This window comes from Carassius auratus, chromosome 34, assembly GCF_003368295.1.
Source record: "Carassius auratus strain Wakin chromosome 34, ASM336829v1, whole genome shotgun sequence".
In the NCBI taxonomy this organism is placed as follows: Eukaryota; Metazoa; Chordata; class Actinopteri; order Cypriniformes; family Cyprinidae; genus Carassius; species Carassius auratus.
Genome location: NC_039276.1, coordinates 23930435 through 23955974, shown reverse-complemented (window position 1 = coordinate 23955974; position 25540 = coordinate 23930435). Strand labels below are relative to the sequence as shown.

The 25540-nt window shown below is 37.9% G+C and overlaps 1 protein-coding gene across 1 annotated transcript; it reads right to left on the bottom strand.

Annotated features, from left to right (window-relative positions):
• Nucleotides 1-1040: 1040 nt before the first annotated feature.
• Nucleotides 1041-16814, bottom strand: LOC113053583 (protein Wnt-10a). The gene is made up of 4 exons (XM_026218717.1): nucleotides 16382-16814; nucleotides 15417-15679; nucleotides 12611-12984; nucleotides 1041-2868 (listed from the first exon to the last, which is right to left on the bottom strand). The coding sequence occupies exons 1-4, from the start codon at nucleotides 16609-16611 to the stop codon at nucleotides 2401-2403; spliced, it is 1335 nt and encodes a 444-aa protein (XP_026074502.1). The 5' UTR covers nucleotides 16612-16814; the 3' UTR covers nucleotides 1041-2400.
• Nucleotides 16815-25540: the final 8726 nt, after the last annotated feature.

Genomic DNA, 25540 nt, shown 5'->3' with positions numbered 1-25540 from the left:
TGATCACACACTTCAAATGTCTTCTGTCCTGACAAAATGAGTTTTCTTGTTTGGCCAGATATTAATTCGCACTTATCTGCTGATTAGAATCGTGATTGTACACTATAGATGATCTTGTACACTTCTATTTGTGCATTTCTTGTTTCTTATGGAGCTTTATGATATTCGTTATGAGTTATGCCTTTACTATGTTCTTTATGGCAATTAATGATTAAAAGGGTTACTTGTCGAACTTATGCTGCAACATGTTTATATAAAAGCAGAGATGATCAGTTTTGCTACTCTATAAATGTCTGTCGACTGACTGAAACCCTGAGGCATCTCTCTGCAGGCTGCAACAACGTACTTGTCTTCAATGTTCATGCATGCAGTTCACAAATGAAAAATAGTTTACTTTTGCCAGAGAACAGAAGAAATTATTTATAATTTTCTTTTGCACACACACTCTCTGTCTCTCTCCTGATTTTCATAAATAATAACAAAAAAAACATGCATGATAGGATATATTGGTCTGCATGATGACCAACATATCAGTTCTGTATAATGTGACCCTGGTTTTCTTCCTTCCTGCTGCACACGCAAAACAGGTGAAATGTGACCCTGGACCACAAAACCAGTTTTAAATCACTGGGATATATTTTTAGCAATAGCCAACAAAAACATTGTCAAAATTATAAAAATAAAAAAAATAAAAATAAAAACATTATGCCAAAAATCATAAGGATATTGAGTAAAGATCATGTTCCATGAAGATATTATGTAAATTTCCTACCGTAAATATATAAAAACTTTTTGAGTGAGTAATATGCATTGCTAAGAACTTCATTTGGATAACTTCATAGGCAAATTTCTCAGTATTTAGTTTTTTTTTTTTTTTTTTTTACCCTCAGATTCCAGATTTTCAAATAGTTGTACCTCAACCAAATATTGTCAGATCCTAATAAACCATTAATCAATTGAAAACGTATTTATTCAGCTTTCAAATGATATATAAATCTTAATTTCGAAAAAATTGACACTTAAGACCAGGTGCAGGAATGTCAACATCATTCTTTAACCATTTATAATTAAGTTCTTTATTGTTTTACAAATATTAAGTTATCCACAAAATAAAATAACTTATATGTTCAAACAAATGATATCATTTAAAATAAAAAAAAGGCATATTATCACGCTCACCTCGCACAGTATTACATGTCAGTCATTTTCTCCAGAATAATTGGTCTAAATGTGCAAACAATCAAACTAAATTAAACGTCAACCGGAACTTAACTCTGACAACTCAAAACTCAGCTGACTCGGTATATTTTTACAAATGCACTTTTGATGTTTTGACATTTATTTTTACATGAGAAAAAAAGTCACACAAATAAATAAATATAACAACAACAAAGCAAACCAAAAGAACAGAACAAAATTAGCAGATTAAAACAAACAAACGTTCTTCTTCCATTATGGGACAATGTTTAAAATAACTGGTTGGAGTTTTATTTTTATATAAATTTGAGTGAGTTGAGGGGACCTATAGCTACCACATTACAATGTGGTGATCAGGACGTGATTATACATATATCTAAATATCTATTGACTGAGATTAAAAGCTCTGGTGAATATGTTCCTGTTACAGTGAACAGAGGCACATGCAGCCAACAGTTTGCAGGCAAACAACATACACACAAGCATCTTTAGAGGTTTAGTCCAGCTTCTTTTGTTACCTTTAGTCTCCTCAGATCCTTTTTACAATCTATTTCTCATGAGATTTGTCCATAACCAATGCCCAGATCCATGTAACAGTGTTGTTCTTTCCACGGGTCACCAGGACTGATCCACAGACTGTGCTTAAAAAGCCTATGAAGACCAGTTTACACTTTTGCCAGTTTTAAAGTGGTTTTATGTATATGTATATAGTCATTTGGAGTTCATTTGGTAAACTCTTCTGAAAAAATACTCTGTGCAAAGGTATTTATATTTATATATAGATATATTTATTTCTCTTCTCTATGTACCGGAATCCCATGCGTCTGCGTGGTGCTATATTACAGGACTAGGAGCCATTAATTTCTTAAAAAACTGAAACAAAACAAACACTATGTAGTGTCGATGAGTGCTCTGTTGGTAATTTACTCAACAAATATATCCATATTCTTAATTTATTTAAATTAAAAATCCCTTATGAAATTATATGCAGTGCAAGTCCAAAATCAGTCTGAAATCTTGTGCTTGGACCCATGCAGTGCGCAAACACGTGCACACTTCTCTAGCACTCAAAACATCTCAGTCCGCTTTTGTGCTTTCCATTGGAATCATGGAAATGGCAGTCCATTGCAAAAGGGAGGGATTTCTCAGTCTTTCCCTATGTTTAATTTCAGTTTTTGTACATTTAATAGATGATTGCTTATTTCATTTGCAGACGCTGACCCACTCTGTTATCCTGCACTCCTCGCAAACAACGTAACAGCACCAGTGGAACTTGCAATTGCAGCGTTCACTGCGAGTCTGCTGTAAGATGTTGTGGCCCCGGCCACAGCACAGGCTCTCACAGTTGTCCATTCCCTGGCTGGTCTTGTTACAGATCCGGCCCTGCGTCCCGGCAGAGTCCGACCCAGTGTCCCTCTCGCAGAAATCGGGCGACTTCTCAAAGTAGACAAGATCGTTAGCGTTGGCTCTCCGTCGGTGCGTCGAGTGGGCGTGCTCCACTTGACCTGTGTTTCTGTTGTGGGCTTTGATTAGCGTGGCGATATCGAAGCGATCCTTCAGCAGCGAGCCCACCGTTCTGAACTCTGGAGTCACCTGCCAGCAGGTCTTGAGCTGACAGCTTCCTGATGTGCCATGGCATTTGCATTTCCTCCTCATGTGGTCCACCACAACCTGCACACAAGCAAAACAGACGAGGAAGACATTAATATCTGGAAACCACAGCATCTAGACCATAGCTGGCAATCTAGACCTAGCAAAGCAATGACTAAAGCTGCGTTATTAGCGAAAAATCTTCTCAGCTTTTATTGTATGAATCACTGATTTGTGGTGATTTGAAAATTATACCGATATTAATAGATGAGTCAATTATGTTTAAGGGTGTAATCAGTCAGGAATTTTTTTTTAATGGTTTTAAAAAAATAATAATAATAAAAAATATATTTTTAAATCTTTATTTTGCTTTTCATAACAGTGAACTGTTGATGACAACATCTATTCATATTACATACATCACATGTAAGAAATGATTCCTCAATCATTGATTTGTGCCATTTTTTAATTACAGAAGGTACAAGTTGTACCTAATCTATAGGTAAACATATTAAGTATCATTAATAAATTCATAAAGCTTAAGTTTTCTTGAGGGTCTATATGGGTTCTTTTCATATATATAAGTTTCTTTTTTCTGCATGTTTCTACATGTTGGTTAGACCGCATGACTTTGATTTGGCTGACAAAATTACTTCAAATACTTTTGTTAATATATTTTAAACTAGAAAATAACAAATGATGCCAAAATATACTTAATGAGTGTTATGTTATTGACAGATTTATTCAGCCAAGTACTGCTCATGCACTTTTTTTTTTTCTCTGTGGTTATAAGTTTCACCACATGACATATCAGAGTTGGAGATGAGGATGCCCTACTCACAAGTTCAGACCTCCCATTCTCTCAACAATGCACTCATCTGTCATCCCCAGCTATAAACTTTTAGATCCAATTACCAAGAGGAAGAGGGGCCACCCTCACTACTGACAGATGCCCCAGCAGCCTCCCATATCAACAACGCTAGCACAAACATTAAGGTTTAGCAATCCCACATTTCACACTGTTTAGGGCTTCCATGGGATAAAACACAATTTGAACATCTTTAGAGATAAGTTGAGTTTTGTCTGTCAAAACTCAACGGATAAGGTTTCACTGTTCAAAATGAAGTTGAGCTTTTTCATGTCCACTTAGTCATGCCTTATGTTTTTATTTCTTCAGCTCTTCCCTTCCTATGCAGTGGCGTCTTGATCCAGGACATTTTCAGTTTTTGAAATGACTTCAATCCTCCAGGGGCAAGGCCTGCTAAAACCGAATGTTCTGATATTTGGCGGACAACTGTTGCCGTTCACCTCGACTCGCAGGCCACTTTCAGCAGTTGTCAAAAGCATACACCTCCCGTCCCTGAAGATTGTGAATTCTTCAGGCAATGCCGGTGGTTTCTATTTCAAGCTATTAGCCACCATAGGTACGCATGCAAATGAGGCAGGTCTGATTTATATGAATGGGCTCAAAGAGTAAAGAGACAGATATGAAACAGATATCACACCCTTACTGAGGCCAAAGATAACAACTATCAATCACAACAATACGCCCACAATGGCAAATCAGGTACTACAAAACTGTTTCCACAAAACACTGACACAAGAATTGCAGGCTGATCGTGCTACGTCTGAGGTGAACCCCCCAGTGGCACTCAAGTTAACTCTCGGTGATGCATAAACAAGGATTAACCCTGTGTAGCACCAGCCTTTTCATCGTTTCAAAGTCGTTTCGGGATTGTTTCGAGAGACTGCAGCCTTCCGAAAGGAAGCCAAATCAGTTCCTGAGGGCTAATGGGATGTGGGTACAGACAAATAAGGTTATTCAAATCCTTTCCCTTTGAGTGCAGAGAACCTGATGGGAATTTAAATGTCACACCTCCAGCAGTTAGGAAGTGGACCTGCCTGCTCTTGCCATGTGCAGCCCATGCTAAGGAATCTACAAGGATAGGATGGAAGATCTCAGGGTCTGATTGCTCTTCTTCCTCCTCTGCCTGGACTCGGCACCTAAGGGCTGGAGTGTTGTGTGTGCGCGGCAGCGGAGGAAGCGAGGAAGACACTGGAAGTGCTCTCTTGGAAGCTGCTGCCCTGCTTAAGTGACAACAGGTTAATCTATCGGGTGTGTGGAGAGGTAGAGCGTCTGACTGAAGCCTGGCAGACCGTCTAGCCTGAGGAGCTACAGATGAAGTGCAGGAAGCGCAGCTCATTGCTTTGTCTGCCATGTACAGATTAACATCCTTAAAGTAAAGCCTTTCAAGTCTCTGCACTGCCCCGCTGGCACTGAATCAAACTTGTGAACCAATAGGCTTTATCGACATATTTGTTTCAATGTACCTTACAGTTTCTATAGGGATACGTTTTTTTAAATGTAGAGGAGCATACATTTACAGCACAACTGCATGCGATCACAGGATGTTCTGGAAATCTAAAGAGGGTGTCAGCACAGAACAAACCATATTTCAACCTTACAGAGAGCAAATCTTTTTGTTTGACAATTCTTTGGCAACAGCAGATTCACAGTGGAAGAAGAGTTGCAGTTATTCATCAGCATTTGATGTGTACAGCAACATGTGCTGCTCCAAAGGCTACTGTAACACAGCAGAATCCACTATAAATGGATCTGCAAGCAAAACATATTAGGGCCTATAAATTTGCACATTTTCTTTTCCGACATGCATTGGATGTGGATGTTTTGAAGGGTGTGCTGTAATTTCATTGGTGCAGAGCAAATTGAGAGCCACATCTGGGCCACTTTAATTGAAGAAAAAGTGAGACAGACTAGCCCATAAACTGGCACCAGACTGAGATCAAGTAAAACACATTGGTAGCACATTTGGACCACAGGCAGTAAACAGCAAAACAGTTGCACAGACCCTCATGTCAGATGCTTTTTCCTTCACAATACATCAACAATGCTAACACTAACATTTAAACTAAGCAGCCTTTAGAACAATATTAAATTATTTGGGATCTGTCAATCAAGCCATGGATACAACTGAATATTTTCAAGAATACTATTAAACTGAAACAGCATTTGCAACACATTTAACTTTCTTAACGTGCTGCATTTCTGAGTGGGACTTTATTTTGTTCATCTGGATTTCATTGGGGGTGAAAATATTAGGGTATGATATTGTTGATAAAATAACTTTTCTCTGTCATCCCGCATTTAAATTAATGAATCATTGCTATTTATTCCTCTTAAAAACATGCTCAAAATTAGTTAGTTGTGTACTATTCTTCCTGTTTGTCTTTTTCTGTATTAAATAAGAGCAGATTTTTCTGAACAAATTAAAAATAATTAAATAATGATTTGTTTAATCTGTTCAGAAAATAAAAAGCACACTTATTTTGTTATTTGTGCATTTAAATAAGTACACATCTAAAAATACACATTTAAATAAATAATTGTATAAGTATACTTGATGCCACTATCTAAAGAAATTCCCAGTGAGGGAATATATCACAGCTATTCCAGTGTGGTACAGAATTGCTATATGGTAGCAAGGCTGATTTCCTTTCTGATACAGGGTTTACACATGGCAGTGTTCATATTCCTTAAATCTACTGTACTGTAAACCTACTGCAGATAGTTCATCTGAGAACAAAAGCATCCATGAAACAGCTTAAGTAGCACAGCGAGCACACCCTGTACAGGTGACAACAGATAACAGATAATAGGCTTTAAAACTGCATTATTGGTTTCTTTAAAGTCTGTCCTATGAGTCTAACAGTCCAGTCTGTCACCACAAACAGAGACAATCATGTGTGGAACACTTTTATGTTCAGGGCTTGTAGTCGCAATAAGACACAGTTAGATAGACTATACGTAAGCTGGAGAGTCCACTTAAGATCTAGGACAAAATGATGACAGGGTGGCTTTACAACATGATCCTCCATCTAATGGCTCTTGATGAATTGCTAAATGTGTATTGCTCTGTTCCTTTGATGTTTTAGAGGAGGCGTTCCACTAAAACCTCAATGTCCCAACACACATCTTCATTAATGTCTCGGATAGATGCGTAAACAGACCGTGATGTATTTGGTCAATTAAAATGTTTACATTTAAATTATTTGTGGTGTATATAGCAAGGAGATGTAGAGGAAATGTCACTAATACTTTAAGGTCAAAACATTGTTCTTATAAATTGTGTTTCTGTACCGTCTCCTGCTCTTTGCTTGCTTTGCTCTAAAAGTAGAAACACTGCCTGGCTTTCCAACCGGTCTTCATTGAGTGGAAGGAGCTCCAATGAAAACATGCAAAAAATAATTTACAACCCCACTAGACGTTGCCATGTAATCGGCAACTACTGCAAACATAATAACATGCCCTGTTCTTTTTGCCCTGCCGGTCCACATGATGTTGCCAGAAGCAGTGAATGGCCAATTCTAAAACAATACAATTAAATCGATCTTCTTCATGAAGTTTCCTTTCCCCAACCCCCCTCTGTGTTGCCCAGGCCAGTGACAGATTGTTTAAATTTGTATTTGGGGAAGGAAGGGCGAATATCTTTCTACTTCCTGCAGTGTTTGATGTCTAAAATCTTTTGCTGGCTTCAAACATCTGTTCCCAAATAGCCAGCAGCCACTAATTAGAGCTTTTAACAAGACTCAACGTCGTGAGAACCAGAGGGTGGGCATGAGGTGACATGTACATCCCAGAAAAGTCACTACATTCCTTGACGAGTGGCTACCTTTCTTTGGGAGGGAGGTGAGGGAATGTTGGGTCGCAAACCTTGCAAATAAAAAAAGGTCTGTGATACAGAGCGTGTTCCTTTCTACCCGGCCGAGACCCCTACGTCACATCACCCATCTGCCAAAATGATGGGACCCAACTGCCAAAGACAATGGGCTAAAAAGGGAAAAACGTAAATATATCATGAATTTTTTAGAAAATTAGTTTAATTAAAGATGGAGGATTTCTTTCTCATCTTGTTGACACCGACTCAAGAAAACCTGCGAACAGTAACATATTTCAGTAGCAGCCAAGTTTCTTGTCTGTAGCTTTTCTGACAATCAGGTTTGGATGCCAAACAGGCTTACTGGCAGGAGCAGAAGAAATATTGCATCTCTCTGTACATCACACCCTCGCTGGCAGCTTGATCAAACGCCGCGCCTCCTAATTGAGCTTCTCAGACAGAAATCCTGAAATTCCAACATCCTTTATAGATCACCCAATATAAATAACCATTAATCAGTTTGGAAACTGATAACAATAAAGATCCTTTGAAGTGTCATCTCTGAGTCTTGCCAAAAAAAATCTACAATGATCAAGGTAATTATCATATTAATTAATTATGAAACTGTGACATAATACATCAATAACACAGATCCTAGAAATATACCAAATTTACAGTCTCTAGAACAATGTGCCTAAGCTTATATAGCGAGACAGAACTGGGCATGATAATTAGTAGAAGTACTTTAGATGGCAAACACAGCTACTATCTTTCATGTATTTGGGACTGACCAAGTATGTTTTGTCTGCATAATCAAGGGAACCAGAAAACTGATGGAATGATACAGAGACAAATTATAGAAGAGGAAGCAGCAAACAATGAACAATCTGTGACTCTGTCTGTGTGAACCTGCCAGTGAAGCCCATGTGAGCTTATCACGGTCATTTACACTTCAGCTCTGTACCGTCCTGATAAAGAGTGACAGCAGATTAATTCATGATGATATCTTACCTCCCACGTATAAAATCCACAGCGGATGAGCTATCATTGTGTGAGGAGCAGCCACACCAAAAGCAGTTTAAATGACTAATTTTGAAGCTAAAAGCAATAGTGAAACTCTTAAAGAGGTCGTGTGATGTGATTTCTCAAATCTCAAAGTCTCAAATCCAAAGAGATATTCTTTATCAAAGTTAAGACCCTGCCACGCTCCCTAAAACGACTCGTTCTAACACGGTCCCTGTCTCGTTCTGTCACTATATGGAAATATTTGCGTAATGCCACCCAAATGTTGACGCAAAGAAAGAAGGCATGGTTTCAGTAACCAAAATTAGTATTGAAGCAGCCATTTCAGGGAGATGCTGTGTGTATCTAGGTGAAAGCACTTTATTTGGCCTTCTGAAAGTAGATGCATTTAGGAATTTTTTATATTACTTATAACAGCAACACATTTTATGGATGACTGTTTCATGAACCTAGGAGAGGATTTAATTCTGAATTTGGCCAATCAGAGCAGACTGCACTTGTCGGAAGGAGGGACTTTGTAGAAAACGACGCATTTGAGAGAGGCGGGGCATAGAGGACATACAGGTGCTGGTCATATAATTAGAATATCATCAACAAGTTTATTTATTTAATTAACTCCATTCAAAAAGTGAAGCTTGTGTATTATATTCATTCATTACACACAGACTGATATATTTCAAATGTTAATTTCTTTTAATTTTGATGATTACAACAGACAACTAAGGCAAATCCCAAATTCATTATCTCAGAAAATTAGAATATAAATTAAGACAAATACAAAGAAAGGATTTTTATAAATCGTGGCCAACTAAAAAGTATAAAAATGAAAAGTATGAGCATGTACAGCACTCAATACTTAGTTGGGGCTCCTTTTGCCTGAATTACTGCAGCAATATGACGTGACATGAAGTCGATCAGTCTGTGGCACTGCTCAGGTGTTATGAGAGCCCAGGTTGCTCTGATAGTGGCCTTCAGCTCTTCTGCATTATTGGGTCTGTCATACCATATCTTCCTCTTCACAATACCCTATAGATTTTCTATAGATCGGCCAATTTAGAACAGGGATACCATGGTCCTTAAACCAGGTACTGGTAGCTTTGGCACTGTGTGCAGGTGCCAAGTCCTGCTGGAAAATGAAATCTTCATCTCCATAAATTTGGTCAGCAGCAGGAAGCATGAAGTGCTCTAAAACTTTCTGGTATACGGCTGTGATGACCTTGGACCTCAGAAAACACAGTGGACCAACACCAGCAGATGACATGGCTCCCCAAACCATCACTGACTCTGGACACTTTACACTGGACCTCAAGAAATGTAGATTATGTGCCTCTCCTCTCTTCCTCCAGACTCTGGGACCCTGATATCCAAAGGAAATGCACAATTTACTTTCATCAGAGCACATAACTTTGGACTACTCAGCAGAAGTCCAGTCCTTTTTGAAGCGAGACTCTTCTGATGCTGTCTGTTGTTCAAGAGTGGCTTGACACAAATAATGCGACAGCTGAAACTCATGTCTTGCATACGTCTTTGTGTAGTGGTTCTTGAAGCACTGACTCCAGCTGCAGTCCACTCTTTGTGAATCTCCCCCACATTTTTGAATGGGTTTTGTTTTACAATCCTCTCCAGGGTGCGGTTATTCCTATTACTTTGTACACTTTTTTCTATCACATCTTTTACTTCCCTTCGCCTCTAGAGTGTGGCTTGACACAAGTAATGCGACAGCTGAAACCCATGTCTTGCATTCATCTGTGCTTAGTGGTTCTTGAAGCACTGACTCTTTGTGAATCTTGTTTTGAGTTAATTAGCTGATTAGAGTGTGGCACCAGGTGTCTTCAGTATCGAACCTATTCACAATATTCCAATTTTCTGAGATACTGAATTTGGGATTTTCCTTAGTTGTCAGTTATAAACATCAAAATTAAAAGAAATAAACATTTGAAATATATCAGTCTGTGTGTACTGAATAAATATAATATACAAGTTCCACTTTTTGAATGGAATTAGTGAAATCAACTTTTTGATGATATTATATGACCAGCACCTGTAAAATTATGTACAGTATTTGAAAAGTAATGTGTTTTTTCTTAACACTAAAGCATGTAAACATATTCTGTTACACCAAATACACAAAATAATGATCTTTAAAAAAGCCTCATATAACCCCTTTAAAATAGTGCTCAATCAGTAGAGCATAGCGCTAGGAGTGCCAAGGTCATGGCTTTGATTCCCAGAGAATGCATGAACTGGTAAAAATGTATCTCTTGAAAGCAATGGAAGTTTCTATGGAGAAAAATGCCTGCCAAATTTGTTACCTCAGGACTACACTACTAACTACACTAGCTGACAAACATGCACAGTCTAATATTTGAAGTTTAACTATAACATGGTTGCTGTTAGACTGTGCTATTTTGCAAAATGCAGTAGCTCACATGATTTGAATTTATAATACATATTTTCAAAATAATATATCAGTAAAATGTAAGTTATGCATAATGATATGTTCATGGGATACAAATTTACAGTAAAATAAAATTAAACAGCTCAAGCAAACTGTCTTGCCACTTGAGTTTCTTAGAGAATATCTTTCATATCAGAGCAACAATGAAATAACTAACAGAGGCTGTGGAAAAAATGGCAAAACACAAGATGTCCACATGTACTTTTTTACCAGCTCTGTTAGTAGTTGCAATGATGTAGTGACAGCCTTTTTTCAAAATATTTGTAGTTTCTCTCACTCTACATAATAATAAATTAAAAAAGGCAAATTCCAACTTATTTTTGCATGGTTTCTGCCTCTGTCTACATGCTGCAGTCATCTTGCAACTCCTAACCAAGTTTGGATACTCTTTCCAGTGTTCTTACATCATTTAAGAAGATAATTTAAGAAGTCTATCATTTAAGGCAGATTGTGTAAAAACTGCTTGAGAGATCATTAACAATGATGATCTTTACACAACTATGATCTCTTTGCTTATGTTTGAAACTAGTTGTGTAAAAAGTGCTACATGACATTCTTTACAGAATTAAACAAGTTTTTAGGATGGGTAACTTGGACTAAAGAGTGAAGAAAAAGCAATAAACAAGTGGCCAGATAACTTAAAAAATCCCTCAGGTCTGTTGGAAACACTGCTCTTAATGCTCCTCATGAAGTTCGGAAAATACCTAGAGCGTGTAAAGATGTTATCAAATCAAAGAGTAAAGAATCTAAAATATAAGACAGTTTTGATTTGATGAAACACAAGTAACAAGCAATGATTCAGAAAGGCCATTAGGATCCATCAGTTCTTTACCTTATCCATGTCCTGTCATTCCTCTCAGTACATTTAACTTAACTGCTCTACAGTGCCTCTAATCTGCCTCTTATTATCTAATTAGTAAAACTAGAGAACAAAGATACAACACCTCCATCTCTTACATCACACATTGCCACCAGGAAGATCTCACTGATCAAAGGCAACACCAGGGAAGGCATATTTTGCTAAAAATCTTAAATGCCTTTTAAACATCCCCAAATCCAAAGATAACACGTTTCAGAGAAGCACATGTTTACTTTTGCTTGAGTGGAGTTATTGCTCATTTAAGTGTTTTGCTGTTGGTAGGTGGTTCGGGGGGTGCGTGGAGATCGGAAAAGATTCATGAGAGCACCTAATTGAGCATAGACGGGGCACCGGCTTGTCTGTTTAGATGCAGGCAGGAGCTCAGGCAAAAGGTTCAACAAACCACTCGCCATGCCAGGGCCTTGCTTTAGAAAAACCAACGATCACACGACTCACAAATAAAAATGTTAGGCTTGGCAAAACAGACAGGGATGAAGCTTTCAAGAGCACAGCTGCAACATGAGCGTCCCTTCATGTTTAACCGCCGCTCGGAGGAAATCTGTAGCTTCTAGGTACATCAAAAGGAGGAACTCAACCGCTATTGTCTCCTATAGTACACGGGACACGGTTATAGTATCTCAGTAGAAAAGAAGCGCTCATCTTTGAACACTGCGTTTTAACGCACCTTGAAAGGGAGCGTAAGTTGATCCCTTTGCACTCTTTGGAAATGCAATCCAACACTGCTGATTCATTCAGGCTTAGTGTCACACATCACACACACACAGCCAACGTAACGCCGTCTCTCACCTGCCTGCCAACTTTGTTGTTATGAAGTCTCATCCTGGAGTGAATGTCTCTGTACGTCTCACGGGAGTCTAGGAACTCCTTGGAGAAGCGTTCCCCAAACTCTACGTTGGGACTGCAGCCGCCCCATTCCCAGGAGTCCTGGGGGCCGAGAGTGTCGGCGGGAAAGTGTTCCATCACGCCGTGCACCATGCCTTTACCCCGGTTGATAGCCTCCAGCTGGAGACGATTGAGTTTGATCCTGAACGCCTCCTCATCCCCTCTGCGTTTCTCGTCACAGCCGCAGGCCTTCAGCTTGCCCATGGCGCAGGCGTTGGACACAGCGTGCACCACACCGGCCGCTGCGATGGCATATGCAAACGCGCTTTCTCTGAAACCTGCCAAAGAGACAATACAAGAAATTATTCAGGCAAGCCTTGCTCAAACGTTGTTTATCAACAGCCCACTTTGCCGCTGGAGTTTTCTCTCTGTGCTTTGTGGAGAAGAATGCTATCATATTTGAGGAAACCACATGAGCCCTGATGTTTGAAAGCAGTACCAGTATAATCCTTCAAACAACAAGCGACAGAAAGACCTCACAGGACAAAGCTAGTGAATGCTGCACTGCTCTTAAGCATCCAAAGCATACACAATCTGGAACAATGGAGAAGGTGTGGAGGGCTCTGGTTAGCGTGCACATCTGTGCACAGGCTCTACGCTGAGCTCAAAAACGTGGCTGCAATTAACCTGGCTACCGTTAGCGGCCGTTTGATCTGCACTAATCACATGCTGCTCATCTGGATTTCAGCTCTCATCCGCTGCACTCTTTACTGGACCTGAAGTGCGGCAGACTTTAAGGCTTTCCGACAAGATTTAATAAATTCCTCAGCAAATATGTTTGAACACATGAGAGCCACATGTAGTAGTAGAAAGTTGTGTTGTTATTCTCATATAAGAATACTTAATTACAGCGTTTTTTCTGTCTTTCTAGGGTTTCCACACTGAGGAAGGTGCCTGCATGTGCTATAGGCTTGTTGAAAACTAATGGTCTCAAACAATAATAAATGGAGGTTTCATAAAAGCAGACTCTCCTGAATCACTTTCGGGGCAGATGGGGAATTAAAGAAGGTCATGCTCAGGAACATGAAAGAGCCCATAAAGGATAAATAGTTTATAGTTCCCTCTGCTTACTAAAATCAAAGGGCAGTCCTTCATAAAAAGACCCTCTTAAGTACACATAAAGTTCCTGTTTTTTGCTGCTAAATCGTAAAAAAAAAAACATTATCAAAAAATAAAAATAAATAAAAAATAAAGATACAAAATAAAAGCCTATGAAATTACTATCTTGCCTTTTAAATAATAAAAAATCTGAAAGCATATGAATCTCTCTCTCGACAGACAAACAGACAGATAGATAGATAGCCAATGGAATTCCTAATTCGTCATTTAAATGAGCAAAAAAGGTTCATCTCAAATATCCATACAATTTATTTACATAATATGTATATATACACACATAATGAAAGTCTATTAATTTTGAGTCTTCCGTATAAAATTTCTGATGTTTAAATGATGTTTAAAGAAAAAAGAAAAGAAAAAAAAAAACACTGTCTGGTTAATGTCAAAGATCTGAGAGAGATTCTATTAAAACAAGAAAGCTTATCATTGACTGTCTATATCCATATTATTTCGAGTGACCACTAATGTTGGTTTATTATAAATTATTATTGAAGAGAAACAGAAATTTCCAAGTTTGAACAAGTTTTAAACTGGCCATGCCCCCACGTCTAATGCAGATTGGGGTTTGTCTTATTAGGCCTGTGTATGCAGCCTCGCCTCAGTGTCCTGTTTTGTCCATCTCTGGCAGCGATTACAAATGACTAAAGCGCCTTTGAGACTTCAATCAGGTGTGAAGCAGTTAGTGTCTGGAATTCAGTGTGTTTTACAAAAATGCTTGCTGATGGCAGAGCTGCCCTTAGGGCACAGAGCAAAGATCTGAGATAGCTGAATGATGTTCAATTGATCATTTCAAAACACAGAAACTCACGCTTATTAAAACACACACCCACCCACAGTGACATATACACTCACGCACAGGAAACCTGCATGCTGAAATACACACACACGCACAAACACGACAGCAGCCGGTGCTGCTTTTTTTTCTGTACAATCCTCTCATGATTCTGTGGGGGGCAAACGGCACTTAGGCACAGGCCAGAAGACACAGACATGGAAATGCTGTTTTAGATTTCCTTCCAAGCCAATGAAAGACCTGGAACAAATCAATCTAACAAATAATTTAAGGTGAGAGGTACGCCCGGCTGCGCTGATGGTGGAGGAAGTGGGAAAATGAATTAAAGATTGAAGGAAACTGTCACTTTGGGTTACAGAAACTAACTAAACAGGTTTATGCTTTTGCCACTGAGGGTTGGGAAAAACGCTGAAAGCAAATTCACAGCACTTGCACTGGAACAGAGTAAAATGCATTAACTGACCAGGGAAGCCCTCTTGCAGGATATTTACATCCAATCTTGACATGATATATGCCTATGGCTGATAAAGCTTTCATACTATCAAACATTTATGCATGTTTGCAGTATACAAACTTCAGGTTCGCCAATATGGATCCATTTCCAGCTAACCAAACCATTTTACATATGGTCTAGTTTGTTAATAAAGTACATATACCAACTTTTTTGTACTTCTAATCACCAGCCCCCAAGAGAAGCAAAGACCGAACCAGATTCTCCCAAATTTTTTCCCAGAATGTTCACAAACTAAAAAAGTCACTATTTCACCATGGGTTCATTAGGTTCATTCCGTTCCTTACCCCTGCTGAAGACAACACTCTCATAGGGGATCTTGTTCCTGGTCTCCAGACTTGAGCAGTTCCAGCGGTGTCCTCTGAACTGATGCTGGCACTCAAAGATGGCGATCTGGATGCCTTGTATGGCTGAGGCTGTCACATCTGGATGCCTCATACATACATCCAGCTGTTTCTTTGTCAGGCCGGGCAGGGTCAAACACACCGTGTTGGCATTGAGAATAGGGTCAAAGGGGATCTTTAGTCCCAGGATCTCGTTTGAGTTTGCCCTAGAAGACAGAATGAAACCTTATCAATTATCCAAATACATCTGCACGAAAAAAGGTAATAAATAAAGAAGTGATAAATAATAAATACCCTGTGTTCTTTTGCATTGTGTAAGTGTTTATAAAATACAAAAGATCCTTTATTACTAGGTCATACAAACCTGCTGTTGCCAAAAGTGACAAAAGTACCACAGGGTAGCCTAATAATCATGACAATTAAAAATTACACCATGTTACTGGAAATAGATACCATAAGGATGCAGAAAATATGGCATCAGAAATGATTGATTTGATACAATTACAAATAAGTTTGCTTGACAAATAGCAGATGTAAAGCTCCTTCCATAACAGCACATATAAGAAACGTTACATAAAACTATATATGAGCAACTACAAACTTAGCTCATCTATATAAACTACTACTAAATTGCAAACTAAAATATAATAACATAGGCCTAAGTAATAAATAATCTAAAAAAAAAAAAAAAAAAGGATTCACTGATATTAAACGAAACTCTTAGCACTTTTTGACACTGACAATAGATTACAAAAGAGTTAAAACTTACAAAGATGTAAATCCCAAAGCGGATGTAAATAACTTTAAAAACGTCTTTTGTTGTTTTTGAAAGTTTTATGATGCACTTAATGCACAGAAACGATTGCAATCGTTCAAATTTGACACGAAACAACTGAGCAAGTTCTTACCTTTGAACTAGAAGCGACGCCAAAGATAAAGAACAGAAGAGTCGAAATAAAAAGTAATCCATGCTGCTGCTGGTGCACTTTTGCAAAACTCTCTCACAACAGCTCTTCTGCTCGAGGAGAAGATCGGTCCAATACGCGCTCAGCTTTCCAGCGATCAGCTTCAGATCGTCCAAATCTGACGAAGAATAAAATGATGCTGGAGAGTACCAAGCGATGTCGTGATACCTCATTCATGAAACCACTTTACAACTTTTCTGCTGTAGCTATCAGTTGGAGCTTTCAGAATGAATGAAAATGTGAGCCTCCGCTGAGATATCATCTGACACAACTCATGTACACATCAGAGTAACTCAGACTGAGCTATCTACTGTCTTCAGGACTTCTGATGTTTGCCTTATCTTGATGGCACTCAGATACACTTAACTCTCTGCCAGCCCACCTCTACGTCAGCGCACACACACTCACTCACTCTCACACACATACACACACACAGCAGACTGCGCGCCGTTCAGGACAAGTGTCTCATTAGACAAATCCCGATTGAACCGATAAACAGGGAAGTTACGACTCATTGGGATGTGAGGGATCGTTCAAGGAGAGATAGAGAATGATAGACTCTAATGAGGTACTTTCATGCTATGAAAATGGATAAAAATTAATGCTAAAGAATTTGACTGAGATAGACGACAAAAATAACATACCAGATAAACATATATCTATAAATAGTACTTAAATGATTTCGAGCAAAAAAAAAAAAAAAAAAAAAAAAGGAAGCTTTGACCCCCTCTTATATTAAAATAAATAAAAACAAGTAAATTTTTATGTTTAACGATTTTATTGTGCCCTTTTATGAATGGTTTTGTGCTCCATAACTGTTAAAATGTTAACACTATTTGGAAATGTTGTCACAAAAAGTCAACATTTCTTTAGTTAACTATATCTTTTATTCCTTTCTATTACATAATAAAAACATTTTAAAACAGTTTTCCAAATATGTATTGTCCTATAGTAATTTCACAGTGAATGGTGTTTTAATAATATAAAATACAATGTTTGTCGTATTTCTTTAAACTTACTGTTTATTTTTTTTCTTTCTTTCTTGGTGTTTATACTACCTGGAAATGCAATTATGGACACTGAATTTATAGTAAACCCATGACAAATGCAAAATACAGCCACATCTTACATGCTGAGAAAGGAGCCAAAAGCCCATTAAAGCTGAAACCTTCCCGCAGCTTTTGTAATGTTGAAATTCCATATGCTCCTTTGTAATTCTTCATTTGAAGACTTAAATGAAGAGTGTGTGCACAGTGGTATCAATAAAGAAAACCACAGAAAGTACCTTCAATGTGGCAGGGTGCATTTAGTCACAGTGAAGTCACAAGGAGGGAGTCGGTACGGATTAAAACTTCAGTCTTGAATGAGGGTGAACGGCCCCTGCTGACTTCGAATGAATTGATAATGATCTCTGTCTTCAATTAGGCACCATCGCAGCTTAGTTTTTTATTGCTAGCTCATGACGAGTTAAAAACATTACAACGGACACATTCCCACTTGAATGGTTACCAGTAAGATGTCGCAATGTCCAAAAAAACTAAATCCTGCTTCCATCTGGTGTGGATCCTTGCCAAGAATTTAACACATGCTGATTTTAATTGTGTCCTAGTGTCCACTGGGGAACCCCTTTCTGTGTGATCTATTTAATCGTAAAGCATTAAGATAATTTAATAATGACATTTTTTTTTCTATGGCTGAACAACACATCTTCTAATCATGAGTTAAATGCCTGAGAAAGACATCATTTGGTAAAAGGCAAAATCATTACAGCAATTTTACATTGATTAATCACATAATGATTTCTGTCTTGTGATGTAATGACTCATATGAGCAAAAAACAGTTTTGTTCATTGATTGTAGTGATTACCAGAGGAGCCGCAAGGCAAAAGAAAATGCTAAATTGGAATTTCCCACGATAAAGAGGTGTGCTGCGAGTAGCGTGCTCTTTTCCTTGCTGAAATGGCATTGTAGATGGTAATAGCTCTTGTCCAAATGGTCCCACCAGGGACATCTGAATTATTCACAGTCCGTTAGGTTTCAGAAGTTCTCCAAGAAATTCTTCCCGAATCCAGAGACATGAAAATGTCACAAAAATGAAGGAACGTAAGAATGCCTTAAAAAAGTTAAAAAACAAAACTACTATGAATTTTTTCAAGCTGTATTTCCCAAATTATGCTTATTGTAAAGAGGCTAAACAATTCCCATTCTTCCTTTAATATTTCCTCCTTTGATGAGCGGGTAAAAGATGTGACGCTAACAGAGAAACAGAACAGAGGATAAACAGATCAACACTGCAATTACTGGGGCTCCCGCAGGACGTCTCGCTAAGAAGGTTTTTAAAAGAATTAGAAAGTTCAACCCCCTGCTGTGGAGCAATGACACATCTGTGGAGAAATGAGTTCTTGCAGGGAAACCTTTCCTTTTTTTCAGGGGAGAATAAAGATGAGCACTGAGCGCTGGTTATTCCCACAGGAATATTGGTCTGTTTTTTGTTGTTAAGCCATTAGTGCATGATGGGAAAAGGACTTTTTGATTGGCCTAATGGTGTAGGTATTGGCTCCTAAAACACAGAAAGTGAGGACACTTAAAGAATAGAGGAAAATAAGCACTGTGTGGTACAGCGCAGCATGCTCAGCTCGCCAGAACCATTGCCCTCTGATCTGCTTGTTGATATGTGGAGATGGTTGGGAGATGGGGATGGTTGTAATCAATTAAATGTTCATTGTGTTGAAGCAAAACATTTGGGGGATTAGAGAAGTTTTGTTATTGACTGTCTTAGCAACCCAAACAAAGAGTGTATTGTGCTGTTTAAGAGATGTCTTAAATTGGCCGCAAAAGATCTTTATAGGCCATGGAATGATGCGGTCTGTTTTGATCATAGTCACATCGTTAGTCAAATTGTTCGCTGCAGTGTAGTATTTAGCATTTATTTATAACATGCAAACTCTCTTTGAAAACAGCACAACAGGAAGTTTTCTCTTTGATGGAAACCTGCAGTTAATTTAGACACTTGAATATTCTTTTCAACAGCGGAACACGATTCCTTAAAAAAATGAACATTGCTATTAGCAACTGCAGATGTCGATTCGATTAATATGTAGATGCAATTTTATTGTTGCTGATGGATCAAATATTTATAAATGCATTTTTGAACATTTGTGTTCTGTATTTAATCACAATGAACTCTGTGACACAATGTATGACTGCACTAGTTATTAAGGAACCTGGTAGACTGGAAGTTAGGACATGATATCTGATGCTCCCCCTACTGGCCCTATTCTTCTCCTATTGAAATAGAGGAGATGTTCGGTTTGTGTATCACAAACATTTTCCACTGGTACTGATATTAAGAGATTCCTGCCATCAGGTACTTGCCCAGCTGCTGAGTTGGCTAAGCAATGGCTATTGAAAAACAGCAGAGCGTTGCTTGTTTTCTTTACCGCTTGGGTTACTGCTCACTATCACTAATTGAGCAGAATTGCACCCGCTTGCTTGCTTTTCTTGGTATTGTGAAGATGTTTGGGTTACTGCAGCAGATGATATGACTATAAAGGTATGTGAAGCAGGAGAATGTATTAGAGATAAGAAAGCCGTTCGCTGTTTGACAGAAATATGCTCGGACGGGATGGCTGTGGGCCGCAAATTAGTATAGCATACTGAAAAACTGCCATTCTTGGAAGCACAGGGTAAAAAGTCTGAGACTACCAGTGAAAATGCTCCTAGAAAATGCATTTTTTTTTCATATAATATGTACACTCTTAAAAATCTTGGGTTATTTCAATCCAACTTTTGGGATAAAAGTTGAGTGTATAAATTTAACCCAACAGTTGGGTTAATCCATATTTGAGCCAAAGCTGGGTTGAAATAACCATGAGTGTACAGTACATATGCGGTAACAAGGAACAGTGCTTGTTATTATCAGTATTGACAGCAGTTGTACTGATAAATGTTTTGCAGAAACCATTTTTCTGTGATGAATAGAAAGCATTTACAGAGTTTATTTGAAATCTTTACAGAAACATTATAAACTGTCTTTACTGTCACTTTTGATCAGTTTAATATTGAGAATTTTATTGCATTTTTTAAATCCTATATTTTCAGTGTGGTTTTTGACTTTTGAACCCCATGCTGTATACATGGAATATACAGAAAAACTGTGTACAATGTTTGTGGTATGGAGTCGTCTCAGGGGATTTCCTCTTATGCTGAGGCACATGCCTCTTATTCTGCACCGATCCGTGCTTCTGTTATTCATTTGTGAGCAAACCGTTTACCCAGTGAAGAATTCGAAAAAAGGAATTCTGCATGCTGTTGGTTTCTGATCTAGAGAGAGAGAAAGAGAGAGAGAGAGAGAGAGAGAGAGAGAGAGAGAGAGAGAGAGAGAGAGAGAGAGGGAGAGAGAGATAGAGAGAGAGACGGGGGGAGAGAGGGAGGAGAGAAATGAGACAATGGCAGACAGAGAGTATAAAACTGAGGGAGACGTTTCACTCATGATCTTTGGTCATTAAGATGATGGCGAAGATAACAGAAGAGCAAGTTATTCAGAGGTAATTCGGTAAGGACTGCTGGACATTGTGAATGTTTCTGACCTTGCTAGATGTCTTCATCAAGTGTGTGAGTAAACCTCCCACGATGCACTGCACTACTAAATCTGTTTGAGAGGACTTGAAAGGTTCTGAATCAAACAACCGCAAAGTCCAGCAAATGAAGAGCCTATTTGATGAATTAAACAGCAGCTTCTGGACTACTTTATTTTTCAAAAATCACTCAAAGCACCCTCACATCACATATAACTGTATATAAAATAAAATAAAACAACACTGAATAGCAGATGAAGGCATTCCTTCTGCAACAGAAAAACTGCACTCTGGGACACCAAAATAATCTATGATCCCTTTTATCCCTCTGCATATCCAGTTCTTCCAGCTTTTCTCTTGGAATGTACAATAAATCCCTATTCACTTAGATCACCGGTTTTCAGAAGAGTATCTTCCCACTTCAGCCAAGCAAACTAATTCCATACGGCTGTCTGACAGGTGCTACTGCTCTGCTACCAACTAACAACTGCATCCTCTATGTACTTTATGGTCTCATTCATTGAATGTACTGCATGGATTGGAAAACACATTATTCTTTATAGATCATGTTTATTGTTCTGTTTGCTACAGTACACTTCAGGGCTCCGTGTGATCACTGCATAGTATTGATTTGAACCAAAATCTGTATTTTACTAGTTAAAATATATTTACATTTTTAAGGGATGAAACAATTTTTTCATCTTTTTTAAATTAACTTTTCCCCTCACTTTTTGTTGTGACAATCATTTTAAAAGTGTCCATGTCGCTCAGTGGTAGAGAAACATTAGCATTGCAAAAGGTAAAGGGTTCAAATACACACACTGGTTAAAAAAGGGGGGAATGGTATAGTCTGAATGCACTGTTAGTTGCTTTGGATACAAGTGTCTGCTAAAATGCATATATGAAATGTAAAAGTACACATACTGAATAAATAAATAAATCAAATGTTGACTGTGCTTCATGTGGTGACATTTAAATAATAAAACAAATCTCTCTCTCTCTCTCTCTCTCTCTCTCTCTCTCTCTCTCTCTATATATATATATATATATATACATATATATGTAAGACCACTGAATCAGCCTACTTAGGTAACACCAGCAAAACTAAACTTAGGTGTTAGTTCAAACAGTTAGCTAATATTTAATATTTAAAGGTAACATTTGCCAGTTAACACTTTACATTAGTTTCTCAATTAATTTGAGAATAAATTGTATTATGTACATGCACAATCATTTTTACAGAATTGTCAAAAAATTGTTTAAAACAGTTTTAATGGGCTATAGTGAATCACACCGCTAAACATATACACTTTCCCAAAGTCCCTTGTGAAAATGAAGTGTACTTAATTTTATTGAATGTGCATTTAGTGTACTTCAAATCTTAAAAGTATATTTAAAAAAAAACTGCCCTTGCACATAATACAATATTAATTTTAAAAAAGGTCAATTAACTGTACTTGAAGAGAGTGCACTTTCATGACTGTTTCTTAAGTGCACTTTTAAAAAGTGAACTTTGTAATAATGTCAAATTTAAAAGTATCATAATCATAATCTTGTTATGCTTTAAAGTACACTTTTGATGTTTTGTTATGACGACTAATTACAGCACATGACATACCTGTTTATTATTTCAACTTTAGTGTTACTTGATATCATATTTAAAGTTAATATATTTTAAATGTTAAAGTGCAACTTAATCTTTACAAATGTGTAATTATAAATATATTTAATTACATGGCAAACAAGTTTTAATAGCAGAATAGTTTCAATTTCAGGAATTATGAAATTACATGTAAAGTGGCTCAACTAACTGCATACAAAATAAATTAATCTATAATACATTGTCATTTAATTAGCATATAAGTTGCACGGAATTCATTTCCCAAAAATATTACTCACTTAAGTATTTTAAAGTATATTATTTCGGTAGCAGGCATACTTGATTTACAGTAACATAATTCAAAAGTGGAACCTCCTTTTCATGCAACTTCTAATAGCTATCTATCGCCCTGTTCTCAGGTAATACACTATATTCACAGTTGTCTTTAATTTGGTTGCACTTATCTTGCTGTTACTGATGATCTAAATTACACTGTATTGTCTTTCAACGGTGTATTTCAGTGGCACAAAATTATCCAGATTTTCCTGTGAAGCATGCAGCCATTAAATGAGACAAATAGCTCCATCTTGTGTGAAGTGGCAGGCAGCGTTTTACGGAGAGAGAGTGTTTGTGTGTGTGTGTGTGTGTGAGAGAGAGAGTGTGTGTGTCCAGAGGTTTGCATAATCCTTTGAGACCGTATGCCTGCAAACCACAAATCCATAAACACTTCATTGCAGGTCCTTTTAGAAACAGCAAGGCTGATCTAACTGAGGACAGGGACTCGATTTCCATCTGGAGATTTCAGTGTGGAGAGCACGCAAACAACATTGTTTATTGACACAGACTTGCACGCTGGGTCACTTTACATTTTAGTCCGTCCAAAAAGAGACAAAAATGGTAACTATGAGTAAGCTTTGTTCCGGAGATATTATCAGCACTTAAAATCCTGACATTGAAAGGTTAACAACGCAGTGAGAGCAATAAACTCCATTTATCCACAAAAAGAAATGGTGCAGGTAATTGTGTTATTTACCGAGAAGAGTCATTGCCATTAGGGGAGATGAGGCAGACCTCCTCGAAAAGGCTGAACTTCCATGCCCTGCAGCAAGACGTATAAATATCCCTCCGTAAAAGACCTCCAGGATTTTACAAGATTTAGCAGTAATTTATTACAATTAAAAACGGTATTTGGAATTTTACTGTGAAATAATCCAGATTAGGGATTTTTTTTCTTCTTCGCGGTACCACAATTTATAACTGCATTATGTTGCATTGTGGGATAATAACAGTTGTATTACATTTGAATTTAACATTTCCAGAGCCAGTGCATCTGTGTTAGTAAAATAAATGCAGAAAGTTTAGAGTTTGACTTTATGATTGTACCTTGCTACATTTACAGTATAGTACACATTATAGTATAAATATCATATCTACTGTATTAAATAATCAGGGGCAGGGCAGCCATCATGGGGAACAACAAGGAACACTGTCGCAGCAAACACACACACACACACACACACACACACACACACACAAATTTGGTATAAGAATGTCCTTTTAACTAAACCACTAGTTTAAGTTAAAGTAAATTCTTTGAAATTAAAGTTATTCTTGTCATTCATAGTCTTATGGAAATCACATTATTATGAGTAAAATTTAGTGTGATGCACTAGACCTGAACTGTTAAGTCAGAAATTGTAATAAATTTGACAAAAAATGCACCATTATGCACCTCACAGACTCGCAGAATAGAATCTAGCCTAAGATGTAATTAGACTGATTACCTCACGATAAAATCTCCTGTGAGGTTTCAAAGCCTTTATTCACAGCTCAACTTTTATGAGAATGTCTTCCTAAAGCAAGCATCTCTATTTAGATAAAGACTGGTTGTCAGAACAAGGGGGATGCATGGCGGTATTACATTACAGTTTTATTCACTCAAGCTATCTGCCACACACATGCACCTGTGTACACATGCACATAAACCATTTCCTGTCTGCACATTCAGACACGTTTTGCTCTATATGCTGATATAAATCCTACAGCAAAATCTCCATTACTGCAACAAATCTTGAATCATAAATTTATTCTTCAGAAGCTTAAGTGATGATTTCCACCTCTGTACTTCCCATCATGCTGTGTATCCACCCACAGTGGCAGGATTTCATTAGTGCCATGTGTGTTTTACTATCAGCAGGCAAAGACAGAACGATTGTCTCATCCTACACATTCCTCTGCCACCCTGTGTGTGTTAAAGTACATTGAAACACAGCAGCTATATGAATACCAACGCTTCTATAAATCTAATGGCTGTCTGCAGTATGAGTCTGCTTTCGTCCTGCTCTGGGCTGTCTATCGTTGTGTGTGTCTCTCTCTGTCTCTCTTTCCCTCACCAATGCTCCTGGCACGTTCCCGTTCTCCATCTTCTCCTGTATCTTCAACACAGTTGGCCACAAAGCCCAAATTCCTGGAAAATATGAACTTGTGCCGTCTTGCAGGACTCATACTAATACAAAGGGAGTCTTTTCCAACTGCGTAAATGACTCAAAACAACACCTTCTCCTGAGTGGCAAAGCGATACACTTGAAACTAAAATCTGTGAATTGCTGTAGCGAGAGAGCGAGGTGGGAAACACTGGGCCTTGACCCTGTGTGAAGTGAGCCAGTTAGAACAACATTTGTATTTGTATTTGATTTGTTTAACACCAATGAAAGGAAAGTGTGACATAAGCTTCATTATGCTGTCTATATAAATATCTCGGGCTGAAATGGGATCATATCTCCCAGTCAAAACATCATGTGAGAGTTACAACATTTAACCAAATTATCATTAAGAGAAAATTAGAGACAAAGACTATTGACGCAAACCTTTAGAAATGGCTTTTCGCTATGTCTTTTCTCTCAATCTGAATATGTTAGTTTAATA

What these genes read in the sequence shown, in the direction of transcription:
- LOC113053583 (XM_026218717.1), bottom strand. Translation starts at nt 16,611, where the DNA reads ATGAGGTATCACGACATCGCTTGGTACTCTCCAGCATCATTTTATTCT. An exon ending in GAGTGTTGTCTTCAGCAGGG is followed by an intron (nt 12,985 to 15,416) that starts GTAAGGAACGGA and finishes TCTCTTTGGCAG; the next exon opens with GTTTCAGAGAAAGCGCGTTT. An exon ending in ACAACAAAGTTGGCAGGCAG is followed by an intron (nt 2,869 to 12,610) that starts GTGAGAGACGGC and finishes GCTTGTGTGCAG; the next exon opens with GTTGTGGTGGACCACATGAG.